Source organism: Aythya fuligula, chromosome 14, assembly GCF_009819795.1.
Source record: "Aythya fuligula isolate bAytFul2 chromosome 14, bAytFul2.pri, whole genome shotgun sequence".
NCBI classification, from domain to species: Eukaryota; Metazoa; Chordata; class Aves; order Anseriformes; family Anatidae; genus Aythya; species Aythya fuligula.
This window is the reverse complement of record NC_045572.1, coordinates 19,448,087-19,462,911: the sequence shown is the minus strand read 5'-3', so window position 1 is coordinate 19,462,911 and position 14,825 is coordinate 19,448,087. Positions and strand designations below refer to the sequence as shown.

At 50.3% G+C, this 14,825-nt stretch overlaps 1 protein-coding gene across 4 annotated transcripts in view; it reads left to right on the top strand.

Annotated features, from left to right (window-relative positions):
* The window catches only part of PPP2R2B (protein phosphatase 2 regulatory subunit Bbeta), a 95,471-nt gene extending 80,646 nt beyond the window's left edge, over positions 1–14,825 (top strand). For all 4 annotated transcript variants that reach the window (XM_032196714.1, XM_032196712.1, XM_032196715.1 and 1 more), the window contains 5 exons: positions 3,828–4,005; positions 7,284–7,448; positions 12,116–12,285; positions 12,429–12,520; positions 13,292–14,825. In XM_032196714.1, coding sequence (XP_032052605.1) covers positions 3,828–4,005; positions 7,284–7,448; positions 12,116–12,285; positions 12,429–12,520; positions 13,292–13,571 — 885 coding nt within the window. In that variant the 3' untranslated portion in view covers positions 13,572–14,825. The remainder of the gene's footprint in view (positions 1–3,827; positions 4,006–7,283; positions 7,449–12,115; positions 12,286–12,428; positions 12,521–13,291) is intronic.

Below are 14,825 nucleotides of genomic sequence, written 5' to 3'. Positions count from 1 at the left end.
CTTCTTATAAACCTAAGGCTGGGGTTAATCTGGGCTTCGGCTGTGACTAATCTTGCTTGGCCAAATCCTGCCGGCTGGCGCAGTGCGCAGGGTGGCAGAGCAAAGCGCCGGGGGAGTGGAGCTGACGCTGGCTGCCCTCACTGCTGCGGCTCAGCTGCAACAGGCAGAGGCTGTCCTGCGCGCGTGAGGAATGTGAACGGCATCTGCCCTGCCGGCAGGTCGGCCAGCACCACACTCGGCAGCGGTGCTGTCGTGCTCACGGAGAGGATCAGGGTGGGAATTGCAATAAAATCAGCACTGTAGCCACGGCGCAGCCAGGCCAGCGTGCTGCGGGTCCTGTGCACTCAGCAGGGAGTTCTCTGGGTCAAATCTGGATCTCGGCATCTGATGAGGAGACATTCCCACCAAGGAAACAGTGCTTTGGTGGAGATGGTGGAGCCCCTTGGCTAGGGCAGCAGCTTTCACCCTCTTTGAATTTGTGGACCTCTAAATATTCTCCATCTGAGCTGTGGAGACTTGTATAGTGAGAACATACCTCTGCAGAGGGTTTCCTGCCTCAGTTTTCTTCTGATGTCCCTTTAGGAGCAGCCACGAGCCTCAGTGTAGGGCTTTGCTGGGGCTGCCGTGGGCCTGCCCCAAGCAGTGGAGACAGTTGGGACCTGGCACGAGGGGGGCTGCTGTCTGGGAGAGGCAGCGTGACCTCAGGACACCGGGAGCTGCAAGTTGGGCCTTTTTCCCTGTCTATTGACTCGTGTTTTGAAAAGACTGAGCACTGTATGCCAGCTCTGGCAGAGGATGAGGTTTTCCTCAGAAGCACCGGATCTCCGCATGCTTTCAGACCACATCTGTCACAGCACCATGAACGACAAGGAAGAGCTCTGCCACAAGGCTTTTCCCCCGGGAGCAGGCAGTATTTGGTGCCAGCCGACAGAACATGCAACAGAAGCAGGAAACCCGATGAGACCAGGGGACAAAGCAGAATGACAACAATTGCACACACTTCATTAACTGCACCGTGATCTCTGACCAGGGGCTGAATGTGGTGGGAGGAAACGCAGCGGTGGCGGGTGGGAAGGGGCCGGGGCACTCAGGCCCCTTTGGCTTGTGCTGCACCTCCAGCACCAAGCCACAAAGAAAATGAGTTTTACAGCTCAAGGGAGGATTAGTGCCTCATTAATTGTGGAAAGGGGAAGCCTCCGTCAGACAAGAGAGAGGAATATAGTGGCTCGTGTATTGGCTGGGTGGGACCTGCTCTTTTTGCAGGGGGTGCCTGTTCAAAGGCAGAAAAAGAAAAATTAAGACATATATTTTTAAAATGAAAAATGACTGGCATTCCCCCCTTCCAGAAAAGAGAAAGTAATTTAATTTATTAGTGGTTTATTTTATTTGACAGCCTTTCAATGTACTTGATGCGGTTTGTTACACTGAATTACCCTTTAATAATGGGTATATATAATACCAGATACTGCCCTGCAGGTTGGTTCTGTAATTGAGGAAGGGATGCATTTAGGAGTTCTCTCTGTTGTTCAGGATTGCCATGACGATGCCAGTGGTTCAGACAGATATAAGCTTGGGTTCTGCATGCTTAAAAAAAAAAAAAAAAAACACCCCCAAACCCCATGATTCAGTTGCTCAGTTGCTACCACATTGGCACTGTTTTGTTAGGCACTTTCCCTTAACAGCCACCGAATGCTGCGGTCCCGGGCCATGCACTGCCTTCCACTTTTCTGTGGTGTAGGCCCGGGACAGTGTCACGCAGTAGCATGTGGAGCAATCCACGGAGATCTTCCCTTAGACCACTGTCTCCTTTCCTGTGCTGTAAGTGAAGCAGAAATGTAATGGGGGTGTCTGCCAGCCTGTGGGAAGGGGTCCCGGGGTAGGTAGGAGACAGATTTCTGGAGACCCTTGAATTCTGACCAGACAGCGCATTAGGGAGGATGCAGCTGAGAAAAATCCCATGGTGGCAAATGAGAGGACAGAAGACGGGTGAGACAGAAGATTTTTCTCTACCTGTGATTCTTCTGCTAGCAGCTTCTCGTTACAATTTTTGTGGATTTAACTCTTCCTGAAGGAAAGAGCAGAAGCTCTTTTCACTTTCATGTTGAACAAAATTAGAGGGTTGGATTTCCTGCTCCTGAGTTTTCTTGGAAAACCCTCGTGCTGTGCTTTTCTGTCTGTAACCATCCAGAGAGCTGCTGGGTTTCCTTCTGCTGCAAGATGTCTGCTGTCATGGGATGAAAGCCCTGAACCAGTGTGTGCTCCCAGCTGCTCCTGCCTTGAAATTTCAGTGTTTTCAGGTTTAAATGCTTATTGCAGGTTTAAATACTCATTGTTGGTACAGTTAAGCAAAAGCTTACTGCGCATGTTGAAAAGAGGCACGGACACTTGCTGTTTTCCATATTTAAGTGCAGGTTCTCACAACTGTAGCAGGTAAGAAATCTTGACATAATGAAATACTCACATATGGCCAGGTTTGTTCATTTTGGGGGGTTTTACTCAGTGAAAACAACTTCCAGGCATGTGTTTCTGAAGTAAGGTGGGAAGAATTTTGTTGCCTGAAGAGATTACCTTAGCTTCCTATCTCAAGAAAAATGTGTTTGCAGGTAGCTAGCCGCATAAAAAACAGGCAGATAATTACGTCGGTTCAGTGGAAGTTGCAGATCACCACCAGGGCACTTGCTCAGCCCCAGTTTGTGTTGTTCCTTTGGATCGCAGCCCTGGCTGCAGTGTTACTCTGGGGATGGGCATTGTCAGGGGTCTGACCACAAGACGTGGTTGGTCTGCACGTTGTGGTCATGCTGAGTGAAATCTTACACCAAAGCTTTTGCCATATTTGTTTTTGCATCCAGAGTGGCCCAGTGTAACAGTTGAGCCCTTTCCCTTTGCAAAACCATAGTGTTTCTGACGGTCTTAATGAGAGCTCATTTCCTGTAGTCTCTGAGCAAAATGTGAACCTATGTCCCCAGATGGCTGAGCAAAGTCCTTCAACAGCAAACGGTGCATCATTGAATATGTCAGGCTGAATTAGAAAGCAGGCTCATCACATTAAGCTCAGGCTCTGAGCTGGCAGTTCCTATGTTCTAGTGTCACTTGATCTGGCTGTCACACTCCTGTCCCCACCTCTGCAGCCATGGGAAATCTCTTTGGGCAGCACACAGATAATACACACCGTAATGAAGTAGCTTGAGGGAATAGCTTACTGGCAAAGAGGAGCACAGACTGACACCTTTATAGTGCATTAAGTTGCCTTAAGAACATTATGTCTGAAGTGGTTGCTTACACTGTTCCTTGCATATGCTGTTTCTGACTGCATCTCTCCATCCCCTGATGTTTACATAAGTTGTGCTTATTAATCTAAAAGCTCTGCTTCTTCATTTCTCTATGTCTCTGCCCTGTGCATTCACTTTCTCCATCTCTTCTCACATCTTACCTCTGTCATTTCACTGTGAAGCAAATCCAGAAAAGTTGAAAGAAAAATCTGTGCTGACCTGGCTCTTAAAAACTACTCTTCTCTTAGAAACACGCCAGGAATTTCAAATTCCACTTACGAGTGACAAAACAAAGACGTTGTTGTTCTTTGGCCACAGAAGGAATTGTTGCTGCAGAACAGATCTGGTTTACTTGGCTCTTGCTGCCTCACCAAAATGTAGCCACACCACCACCAGCTTTCCAGAAACAAAAGGCTTTTGTGTTGGCTTTCCCTTCTGTTCATGTTCTTACAAAGTCACTGTTTTTCTTGGGTGAGAGTGCTATGAGGAGGGTGGGGTGCAGCGTGGCCAGCCGCAGCTCCATGCCCCCGTGCTGATGCTCTGCTTCCCACCCCGCAGGTGCCCGTGCTCAGGCCCATGGACCTGATGGTGGAGGCCACTCCCAGGAGGGTGTTCGCCAACGCTCACACATACCACATCAACTCCATATCCGTCAACAGCGACTATGAGACCTACATGTCGGCAGATGACTTGAGGATAAACCTGTGGAACTTTGAAATCACGAATCAGAGTTTCAGTATCCTTTGGTGCCCCCTCCATGTGGGATGGACCCAGCGGGCAGACCCCTGGGTGACAACCAGGGCTGCCTGTGGTGGCCCTGTGCTCCTCCTCTGCCAGCTTCTCGGCTTGTAATCATGGGGCTGGTGCTGAGGGCATGATGTGGAGCTTATTTCTTACTGAGGAAAGGGAGGATCGAGGTAAAGGTTTAACCCATTACGATTTTCTTTACGAAAGACTGCTAATAACAAACCCTGTTCATTACCATTTTATTACTGCTGACTACCTGGTTTCTTGCCAGGAAGAGCATGCAGGTGGGATGGAAACCTAAGAGCGGGAGCAGAATGGAGCACCGGTGTGGGGCTGGGTGGAGAGACAGGTGCTGGTGAAGGTGAGCAGTGGAGCAGGGACCCGTGAGGGTCCAGCTCCTGCCACATCTGCCCTGACAGTGACTGTGCAGGTGGCACAGCCTGGCTCATGCCCAGGCCCCAGCTGGAACTGGAGCTGCACCGCCTGGGATGGGCTCACGGGGCTCAGGCGCTCGGTGCTCTGCCACACCAAGCGGTGTCCTGGTGCACAGCTCTGGCAAACCCAGTTCCCAGGAGTGACTTTCAGGGCATGTCCCTCATTTCTGCCAGGGCTCAGCCTTGCTGCGAGCAGGATGCCAGGCTGTGTTTGGGGTGCTCACCCATCCCACCAGCCCCCCCTGCACTGTGCAGCGCCGCAGGCAGCACCCCTGCCATCTCCCAGGCTGTGTGACACCATGTCGAATTCTGCCTGCAGGGCCTGAGTCGGGGGTGGGAGGGAGAGAGGGGAGACCTCAGGTGATTTAGAAGACAGATGCCTTGGGGGAGACGAGGAGTGGAAATATTAATAGCACTGTTTCCATTATATACTGCAGCAGGGTGACAGGCCGCCATTCACAGTCACACAAATGAGATCGTGCCAGTCACCCTTGTAACAGCTGCATCAGAAATAATAACAATGGGACACTAATCATCAGTGATATTTATGTAGTGTTTTCTGCTGAGAAATCCCTAGGGCATGTGGCAAATTTAGGCAGCTGGAAAGGATTTCAGCAGTCACAGGCATGTGGCTGGTGGAGGCTCAAAGTCTGTATGTTTGAGCAGTGCTGCAGTGTGTGCTGGTTTTTGGAGAATAAGGCGAGGATTTGGGTAAAACTTCAGGAAGTCTAGATGGCCTGAGGGATTTTGGGCAAGATGGAAGTGCAGCACCCAAAATGCTTGCTAAGAATTGATGGAGGAAAGTCATCGCCAGAGCAGTGTCCACTCAGATGCCCTGTCCCGCTGGCATGCTGCCCCCCTGCCCGGCACAGCAGCACTGTCCTGGGGGTCCCCGGTGCAGCTGTGCCCAGCCCTGCCAGGCTGCATCGGCTGCGGGCACTGTGGTGAGCTCTGGGGTAGAAGAACCACAGCAGCACCGTGTGGGGAAGGGCACATTGCTGGTTTGGGGTTTTGCTGGTCAGGACCAAATCCAGCCCCTGAGAGCTGAGAAGACATAGTCCTGTGGTTGGATTTTTGTAACTTTGTGCACATCAAACAGCTGCTGCACAATTCGATGTGATTTGAAACCTTTGCTTAGCAAAGCATCGGGGCTGTTGTAAAAGGGTTATTGCAGATCAGAGTGCAGGACAGCTACAAAACTGCGTGGGAGCGCAGGGGCACTGTGACACAATGCGGTCCTGCACTGCCTGGCATGACAGCGACAGCCGGCTTTACCAGTGCTTATAGAGCTGGACCTGAAGCAGTTTGAGAGGCAGTTTACTGCCCTGTAATGCCACACACTGGGCTCAGGTCTGGTCTGAGCTCTAATCCAGGCTCTGCTGTCGACCTGCGGTGTGGGCTAGGAGGAATGCACAGTGTCTGCAGTGAGCACCAGGTTCACTTGCCCCTCCTGTAGCAGGCAGGAAGCCCCCCTCTTGCTGACACGTCCTTGCCCTCTCCTCCGCAGGAGATGGAGATTTTCCTCTAGTCACTTTGCTACATCACCCCTGCACAACTGAGAAATTCACGTCTTCATCTTGCCAGGAACAGCACGGCCTTAATTTGCTTTCCAGGGGGTGATGAAAGGTGCCGTTTCTTTTCTCTCACTCCCTGCACAGTGGGTAAATTGCCCCTTGCTGGGTGTTTGGATTGGGCTGTGAAGGGCTACAAAGATGATCAGAGCACTGGAGCACCTGTCATATGAGGACAGGCTGACAGAACTGGGGCTGTTTAGCCTGGGAAAGAGAAGACTTAGGGCAGACCTCATTAATGTACATAGATTTCTGAGGGGAGGGTGTCAAGAGGATGGAGCTGGACTCTTTTCAGGTGTGTCCAGTGACAGGATGAGAGGCAACAGGCACAAACTGAAGCACAGGAGGTTTCGGCTCAATATGAGAGGGCACTTATTTACTGGGAGGGTGTCAGAGCACTGGAACAGGTTGCCCAGAGAGTATGTGTAGCCTCCTTCTCCAGAGATATTCAAAACCTGCCTGGATGCCATCCTGCGCAAGGTGCTGTAGGTGAGGGGGTTGCAGTGGATGGTCTTCAGAGGTCCCTTCCAGCCTTGGCCATTCTGTCATTCTGTGATCTGAATCCTCCACAGCACCACGGGCTGCTCCCGTCCTGGCCAGCTGCAGGGCCCAGGGATGGGGTCTGTGGCTCAGCTTTCAGCCATTATCTTACTGAGCCAAGAAACTGTGCAGCCCCAGCCAGGCACCCCGGTCTGTTGTTTTGCTTGTCGATGTCATCTGGGTTTTGTTTTCCTTCCCTCAGTTGCTTTCAGTGGGGTTTTTCACTTTGCCCAGACACTGCAATACAAGCTGTTTATTCTGGCCAGGGTGAATTCATCGGGGTCCAGCCTTGTGCCTGTCCACACAGAGAGGACAGTCAGCACTTCCCGGCCGTGCAGGGCAAGAGCCGCAGTCTCCATGCAGGCAGATAACGGGAACGAACAGGATTTTCCATGCACCCAGTGCTCCGATTGGGGCTGGGGGCAGGGGGATGGAGCCCTCAGCATGGGCTCAGGGCTGGGAGTGGACACAAGCTGAGGTGTCGGCAGGCAGCATCCCCACGGGGTGAGGCCTGCAGGGACATCAGCGTGCAGTGGGTGGATGCCAGGAGGCAGGAGCGGCTGCAGTGCGTGTTTGGCTGCATCAGCTCCATGGAGCCGTGGTGCTGACACACTGCAGAGCAGCGCTGTTCTGTGGGGATTGCAGGGTTTGTGCAGGGGATGGAAAAAGCTGGTGTGGAGAGGTCAGCGGCAGGTGCCAGGAGCCTTGACTCGTCCTGCCAGACATTGTGGACATCAAGCCGGCCAACATGGAGGAGCTGACAGAGGTGATCACTGCCGCTGAGTTCCACCCGCACCACTGCAACACCTTTGTCTACAGCAGCAGCAAAGGCACCATCCGGCTGTGCGACATGCGCACCTCCGCCCTTTGTGACCGCCACGCCAAGTGTGAGTACGGCCGGGCCGGGGCCCAAAAAGGGAGTGCGGAGATCAGCAGGGATGGTCACTGTGTGCTCGGGGCACGCAGGGCTGTGCTCCCCCTGTCCCAGCGTTGCTGAGGCAGCCTGCGTCAGTGCAAAAAAGCCCCCTAAAATCCGCAGGAAGCAGGGCAGCCAGGGAGTCCGTTCCTTGTCCTCCCCCGTGGCAGACGTGACAAGGCAGCTGCTGGTGAAGCAGCAAATGCGTTTTGGTTCCTGCTAAAACTAGTTTTTCTTCAGAAAATGGCCAATGTCTTGGGGGAAATTAATGAGATTTGAAGCATCTAAAACACGGTGATGTTACAGGAATGACACACACAAACCAGGTGCAACTAACGGAAGCCTAGTGCCAGAAATCTACATCCAGAGAGCACCTGGCTTGTATTTCAGATTCAGGCCTCTGGCAGAGGCAGTAGGGAATGACACACCAGCTATTGCTGTTCGGCTTTTGAGCTGTGGTTACAGTCTGATACCTGTTTTTAAACTGAAGTAAAGAAGACAGAGAGGAAAGCTTACATTATTGTCTGGAGGTCTGAAAATACAGAATGGTTGTTTTCCCAAATACTGAGCAAAACACACCCTTCTGTTCTTGGGTTTCGCGACTGTGTCTCGCAGTCCTACAGTGACAGCTCCTAGCCAGGAATCAGAGTACAATTAAGGGGCAAAGGACATGCCTTTTCCTGACACATCAGTGGCAGAAGCCCTCACATGGTATTTCCCTTTGTTTGGGTGCTTTTAGTCCTCAGTGAACACACCAACCAACAGTGAATACAAGTTCGGTTTGACCTCTCCCTTGACATTTTCATATTGATTTCCTTCTATCCCTCTGAAGCATCAGCCTCAGTCAATTGCAGTTCAGCAGATGTGTGAGTTGAAATTGAGACAGTTCATCACAGTTCAAAATGAAAAGCAACATTGGCTTTTTGAAGCAAATTCTCCAATGGAAATATTTAATAACTGTCAATATTTAATAAAAATGCAAAATATAGCACTGCACATCTCAGTCATGTTTATTTAGGTAGATGCACTTTGCAGCCTGGGGCCAGCTTTTACTTATGTGCTTCTCTTACTAAATTTTGGTTGCCCATTTTATTTGAGGCTCCTGCTAGCTGTGACATTTTATATGTTACCTCCAGCCATGTAGCTATCTTATGGGAGAATATCCTTTTCTACATATAAATGTCTGCTCCTCGGGGATTTAAAGAGTGGTGGGCTACAATATTAAGAAGGTCTGGTGCAGGGGTAACTCCATGGGCAGTTTGTGCACAAAGAAACCTCTCAAGTTGTCCAAAGTGCCACAGGAAGCCAAAAGGGAGGTTGGAATTCATGGGCAGCTGGAGATACTAGCAAAAGTCTTTCTGTTCTAAAGAGCCATGTGAAAAAGGGAGGAAAAAACCCATTAGGCGTCACACACAGGATAGAGCATCTGTGCTTGGGATCAGCCTTGGCCCGGGCACGGCTCCCTGCACAGTCAGCAGGAGGTGGCAGCTGGGGCACTGCGAGGGGTGAGGGACAGCAGCAACCCAGCTGAGTGCCAGGCTGATGGCTGAAAGCTGCCAGCACCGCTTATCGGAGCTCTGGCTTTCCTTTGCTGCAACTTGACCACAGAACTAGTGCCTCAGAAACCCTCCCTGTGAGCTCAGCAGCCTGAATTTGCCTTGGCAGAAGAAGCAAAGCCACACAAAACCCTTTGGAGGAGCAGCAAAATACTGCTCCCCCAGCCCTGCCTGTCCTGGTGGCTGCCAGCCTTTGCCTGGCCCCTCGGTGCTCTGCAGACGGGGACCCTGGGTCTGATCCTGCCTGCGCCTGTCCACGTGGGCACTCAGAGCACCTGGACAGGAGCACTTCATTAATCTGCACCTTGTCTGTGAGGGAGAGAAATGGGTGCTGCTGCCTCGCTGCAGGCAGGAGGAATGAGGCAGAAAAGTGAATTACTCGGGAGAGACTGGCACCAGACTAGCGATTTCTGTCCTTAGGCCATGGTTGCAGTGTTCCTGTGCCTCTGGGCTGAGGCTGGACTGCAAAGTTGATTTTTCTGGTAGAAAGCAAAACTGGCTTCTCTGCTTGCACCAGCGTAGCTTTTCCTCAATTATGATTGTGATGAATTTTGTGCCTAGGTGAACTATCAGTGGGCTTTTGGCTTTTAATTTGAAGCAAGAGAAGCAGGAAAGTACTGGGTTTTCCTGTGAAAGCTCTGCTCCACTGTACTGTCAGGTTTCCACCTCAGGCTCCAGCAAAGAAAAAACATTCACTTCCACTTTCCTATTAGCAGTGAGTTCTATTTACCTAGTTTTTCACCTAAGCATTTTATAGAGGAAAAAAGTTGCATAAATAGAGCGCAGAGCTCTGATCTCATGTGAGACACCTCACTTCTCTGCATAGGTGAAGCTAATCCTGTGCAGGACTGAGGCTCTGGGAGTGGAAACGAGCTCCCCTTGTCTGCTGGGTTTGACTGAAGCAGCAGGCACATAGCTGGTGCAGAACCGAGCTGATGGTGTCACCCCCCAGAAACGAATCATCTCCTTCCCCCAGCCCCACACAGCAGCTAATGATGTCCTGCTGCACAGAATAATAAGCCTGGCAAGACCTCGAGCTAAAAATTAACTAGCCGATTGTGCAAAATCTCCAGGGGGATGAAGAGCAAGCCTCGTGTGCCACCCTGAGCTCATTTAGCAAGCCAGGAAACCTCTTTGCCTTTGCAATATTCTCTTGTCTTCATTTTAAATCGAAACCTCCACCTGGCTGCTCATTGCCCCTAGCAGAGGGGTGGTTAGGGCCAGAGCCATGTCCACCGGGTGCTGCGGCCCTGCGGGGACACCCTGCCCACGGCCGGGACCGGGGCTGCACGCGGTGCCAGTGCCCTGTGTGGCCTTGCTGTGCTTTCAGTTTTCCAGTATGCGTGGTTAATTGCCATGATTAGGGTTTAAATGAAGAAGTGAGAAAGAAAAGACAGTACTCAAATTGGTGTTAAATTTAATGATGAGCGGTTAAATTAGTTGCTGAGTGAAAAGAAACTGTTTGCTTTGAGGCTGCCCCAGCAGAGTGCCTCTGGCCAAGGGCTGCTCCCGGGCAGGTGCTCGGGCATCGACAGCCGGGGGTGCCTTGGAACCTCTCCTGGGCTCTGGTAGCTCAGCGCTGCAGGTGTCATGGCCTCATACTGCAGACGAGCAGTGAGGCCTGTGGAAAATACAGCAGGCCAGGAGAAGTGTGCTGCACTGCCTGGAGCCAGAAATCAGCTCCCGTCCCTGTTCCTGGCTCTGCCCTCTTGTTCTTGCTCATTCGTCTTGCTGCTGCCACCAGCTCTTGGGCTCATTCTCTGAGGCCTTTATTGTTTGTTCGTAAATCTGCAATTTAACTTTTTTACTTCTACAATATCAGCAATAATTTCCTCTTGCTCATGGACTATAAATTTAACACCTCTAGCCTTGACGACAGCTCACATGCGTACAGCTGTGACAAAAACGATGCAGCTGTTAAAAAAGCCTCATGAAGCAACTGGCCTGGTATGAGAAAACCTGTAATGGTTACAGTGAAGACAAGTCATGGAATTTGGATGCTCTCCATAGACTGCCAAAGATATTTATTTTCTCTTGTTGTTACTTCTCTAATTAAAAACAAACGATCAAGCAAAAACCTGATGTATCAGCAGATTTCCTGCTGGTGATTAAAAGAGCCAAATCTGGGTCCTGCTGCGGGGACTGCCATTTCTGATTTGTAGACAGATCATTTATACTGGCACTTCAGGCACTCTTTCCACCATATTCAAGAATTGAGGCATCCGTAGCACAGGGCTCAGCTAGGGGATAATAAAACCAAGGAAACGTTTGTGCTCAGTGTGGCATGCAAGGTGAGCCCATCCCTGGCTCACGGAGCAGCCAGGCTGGCTCCTCACAAACTCTCCTTTTCTAGGTATGAGTGGGTCAGAACAAAAAGGTGATGCAGCAGAGGCTGTTGTAGCAGTGTCAGTGCTGGGGCAAAAGTTGGATTAACATGGCTGGGAACTGCTTTGTTTTCCCAGTACAGAAATGAAGCAGGAGGAGCTTCTCCTTCTTACTGGCAATGTTCTTTAATGCTGAGGTAGTAAGGGGGTCTGTAGAGATGGAAAGAGAAGACTAGGCAGAGCTCCCCCGAGCGCATAAGTTCTGTGCTGATGCATCTCTGTTTATTTTTTTAAGCCATACATGTTACATTGAAATTGAATTTGAAAATGCATTGAATTTGGAACTTCAGTGATATCCTTCAGACGGTTAAAACTATTATTTATTCAAGACCGATCAGATGAAATCTGTAGGTTGCAGTGGCTATAAAATATTTACATTGACTTTTGGTTATGCTACACATTAATTTCTAGAGAGAATAGGCATGCTAAGCTCTAAATCTTTTGGGCTTCTACTGTGTTGTTGATAGATGGGTCTCTGATGATCCTTCCTGCTTATTGCACTCATTAGAAACAAAGGAGCTTCAATTGCACCATGTGAAGTCTGTGAAATATGGATGTTTGCCTGTGTTATGCCATGCCCAGCAGTGGGAGCTGCGTCCCCGTGCTGCAGGCGCTGCTCTCCCACCCGCTATCCCAGGCAGGGCAGCAGGTCTCGCAGGGACCGCTGATGTCAGGACCTGTCCCTTCCTCTCCTGCAGTTTTTGAGGAGCCTGAAGACCCAAGTAACCGGTCGTTCTTTTCTGAGATCATCTCCTCGATCTCCGATGTCAAATTCAGCCACAGTGGGAGGTACATCATGACCAGGGACTATCTAACCGTCAAAGTGTGGGACCTGAACATGGAGAACCGGCCCATCGAGACGTACCAGGTGAGTGAGGAGCACTGCCTCCGGCACAGCCGGGGCTGGCAGCAAGGGGACCGCACGCCGTGACGGGTGGGAGCGTCCTGCCGTCCGCACTGCTTCAGGAGGCAGGCACGGCCCTGGCCTCACCACCCATCCCCTGCCACCAGGTCCACGACTACCTGCGAAGCAAGCTGTGCTCGCTGTACGAGAACGACTGCATCTTCGACAAGTTCGAGTGTGTGTGGAACGGCTCCGACAGGTGAGGGGCGGCGGGGCTGCGCGGGACCCCCCCAAGCGGCTCCTCCCTGCTCCCGGGCGCTGGCACTGGCGGCCCCGGCGCTGCGTCGCCATTGCTGACATGGAGGCGGCCGGACACGGGGCCTGCGCCCAGCCTGCTCTTGGGAGTGGGGTGCAAGGGGATGTGGCGAGGTATTTGGCTCCAGATATCAGCAGTCTGGGGCTGAGAGCTACCCATGCAGAAATCACACTATCCAAGGCAGCAGAAAATGTCCAAGAGCAGCTGACCTTGCAGGAGCGCTGTGATATTTTCTCTGTAACATCAAAGCAAATAGCAAGACACAACTGGCCTGAAGCCCAAATTCAAAATCTAATCTAAACCTCATTACACCTCTGGATATTCAATATGCCTGTAGTCACAAGGCAGTTTGCCTCTAAAAAACTGTGAAAATCGTTTGGTTCAGGCCAGCTAAATATCCTCATATGGAGGGATCCCAATATGAGTTATTATCCTGAACGAAATTGTCTTTGGTATTAATATTCCCTCAGATGAGGAGGGGAAAGACTTGAGGAGATGCGAGTAAACGCTTGGTTCCTCTGGCCGAACCAGAACCGGTTGGCATGGCACGCGGCACGAGGCGCCGGCACGTCCTGGGGGCAGGCGCTGACCGCGGGGTGCGGTGTCCATGGCCGGGCGCTCAGCGGGGCCCGGCACGGCCAGAGCAGAGCCCAGGGGTGCGTGGGGACAGGGATGGAGCCGCGCTCGCTGACTCGTCCTTCCTCCTCCTCCCAGCGTCATCATGACCGGCTCCTACAACAACTTCTTCCGCATGTTCGACCGCAACACCAAGCGCGACGTGACGCTGGAGGCCTCGCGGGAGAACAGCAAGCCCCGGGCTATCCTCAAGCCCCGCAAGGTCTGCGTGGGCGGCAAGCGGAGAAAAGACGAAATTAGTGTGGACAGTCTGGACTTCAGCAAAAAGATCTTGCATACAGCTTGGCACCCTTCAGAAAATATCATTGCTGTGGCAGCAACAAATAACCTGTATATATTCCAGGACAAGGTTAACTAGGAGGATAAGTTATTCTTTAGGAATCTCATGTACTGAATACTAGTAAACACAAGATTTCAAATGTTTCTTTTCTTTTTTTTCTTCTTTTTTTTTATTATTTTTTTCTTTCCCTTTTCCTTCCTATTCATTTGTTTAATTACTGCTCTGCATATAGGAGTTGTGCAGGGGCAAGCAAACCAGCTTCACTATCCGCCACTCACTGACACCTAGGGCAGTGGGTGGGCGCACCGAGTAGATACCAGGTTTTCCTTTACTTGTGAGTCGCGAGCTAAGACAACGTGGAGCAGGCTGGGAATGTTTAGGCTTTCATTACCCCAGTGTCCTCTGGTGGCATGGCTATGGCTGTAGTTGTCTGCTGATTCAAGCGTGGTAATACAGTAGTGTGGGGTATCGCGTCAGCTGCAGCGGGAAAAGAAAGGGAGGTTGTGCGTGTGTGTGTGTGTGTAGGACTGTGTGGTTGGGGTTTTAACTACAGCAGCCCGTTTGGATTTTTTAAAACTTTATCCTAGAAATGTTCCACTTGTTATTTTGCAAGAGCAGAATGTTGTCCCCTTTGCTATTTTTCACATTTGTCTTTTTCTTACTTCATATTTTTACCAACAGCAACAGCAAAACCAAACATAAAATGGAAAAGCTCAGATTTGCAATAGACAGGCTCAAAGGAGGAGGGATGGCACTGCACACGAGATGTGTGCGCTAACCAGGCTGCTGCCTTCCGCCTTCACCCCACAGAAACTCTCCTAAGGATTTGGCTTTGTAGATACTGTGGTGCCTTTTTTTGCTATACGAAATACCTTTATAAATGATGCTTCCAAAATGCATTGATTGCAAACCAAATTGAACCTGGGCGCTTTTTTTCTGTGTTTCTTGTATTTTGCTTTGGTCATTTTTAATTGTTCTAGTTTAAGTTCTTGCATGTTGTGACTCTCTCTCTTTTTCTTTTTTAATTTATTTATTTATTTATTCCATTTTTGTTTTGTTTTGTTTTTAAGATAAAGTATATGTTGCTAATTTATGACATTCTAAAACAATACAACCATATATTGCTGTTAGCAGCTGACTGCTTCAGAGAGAGGCTGTCTATGGTCCTACATTATAATAATAATTATTATTACAATAATAATAAAAACATCACTCTTCCTCTTTGCATGGCAAGGCTGCCCTTTCTACTGTAAAGAGTGTTCAGATCCTTCATTTACTTGAGCAACTGTTCAATTAAAAAAAAAAAAAAAAAAAGAATTAAAGAATTTTCAA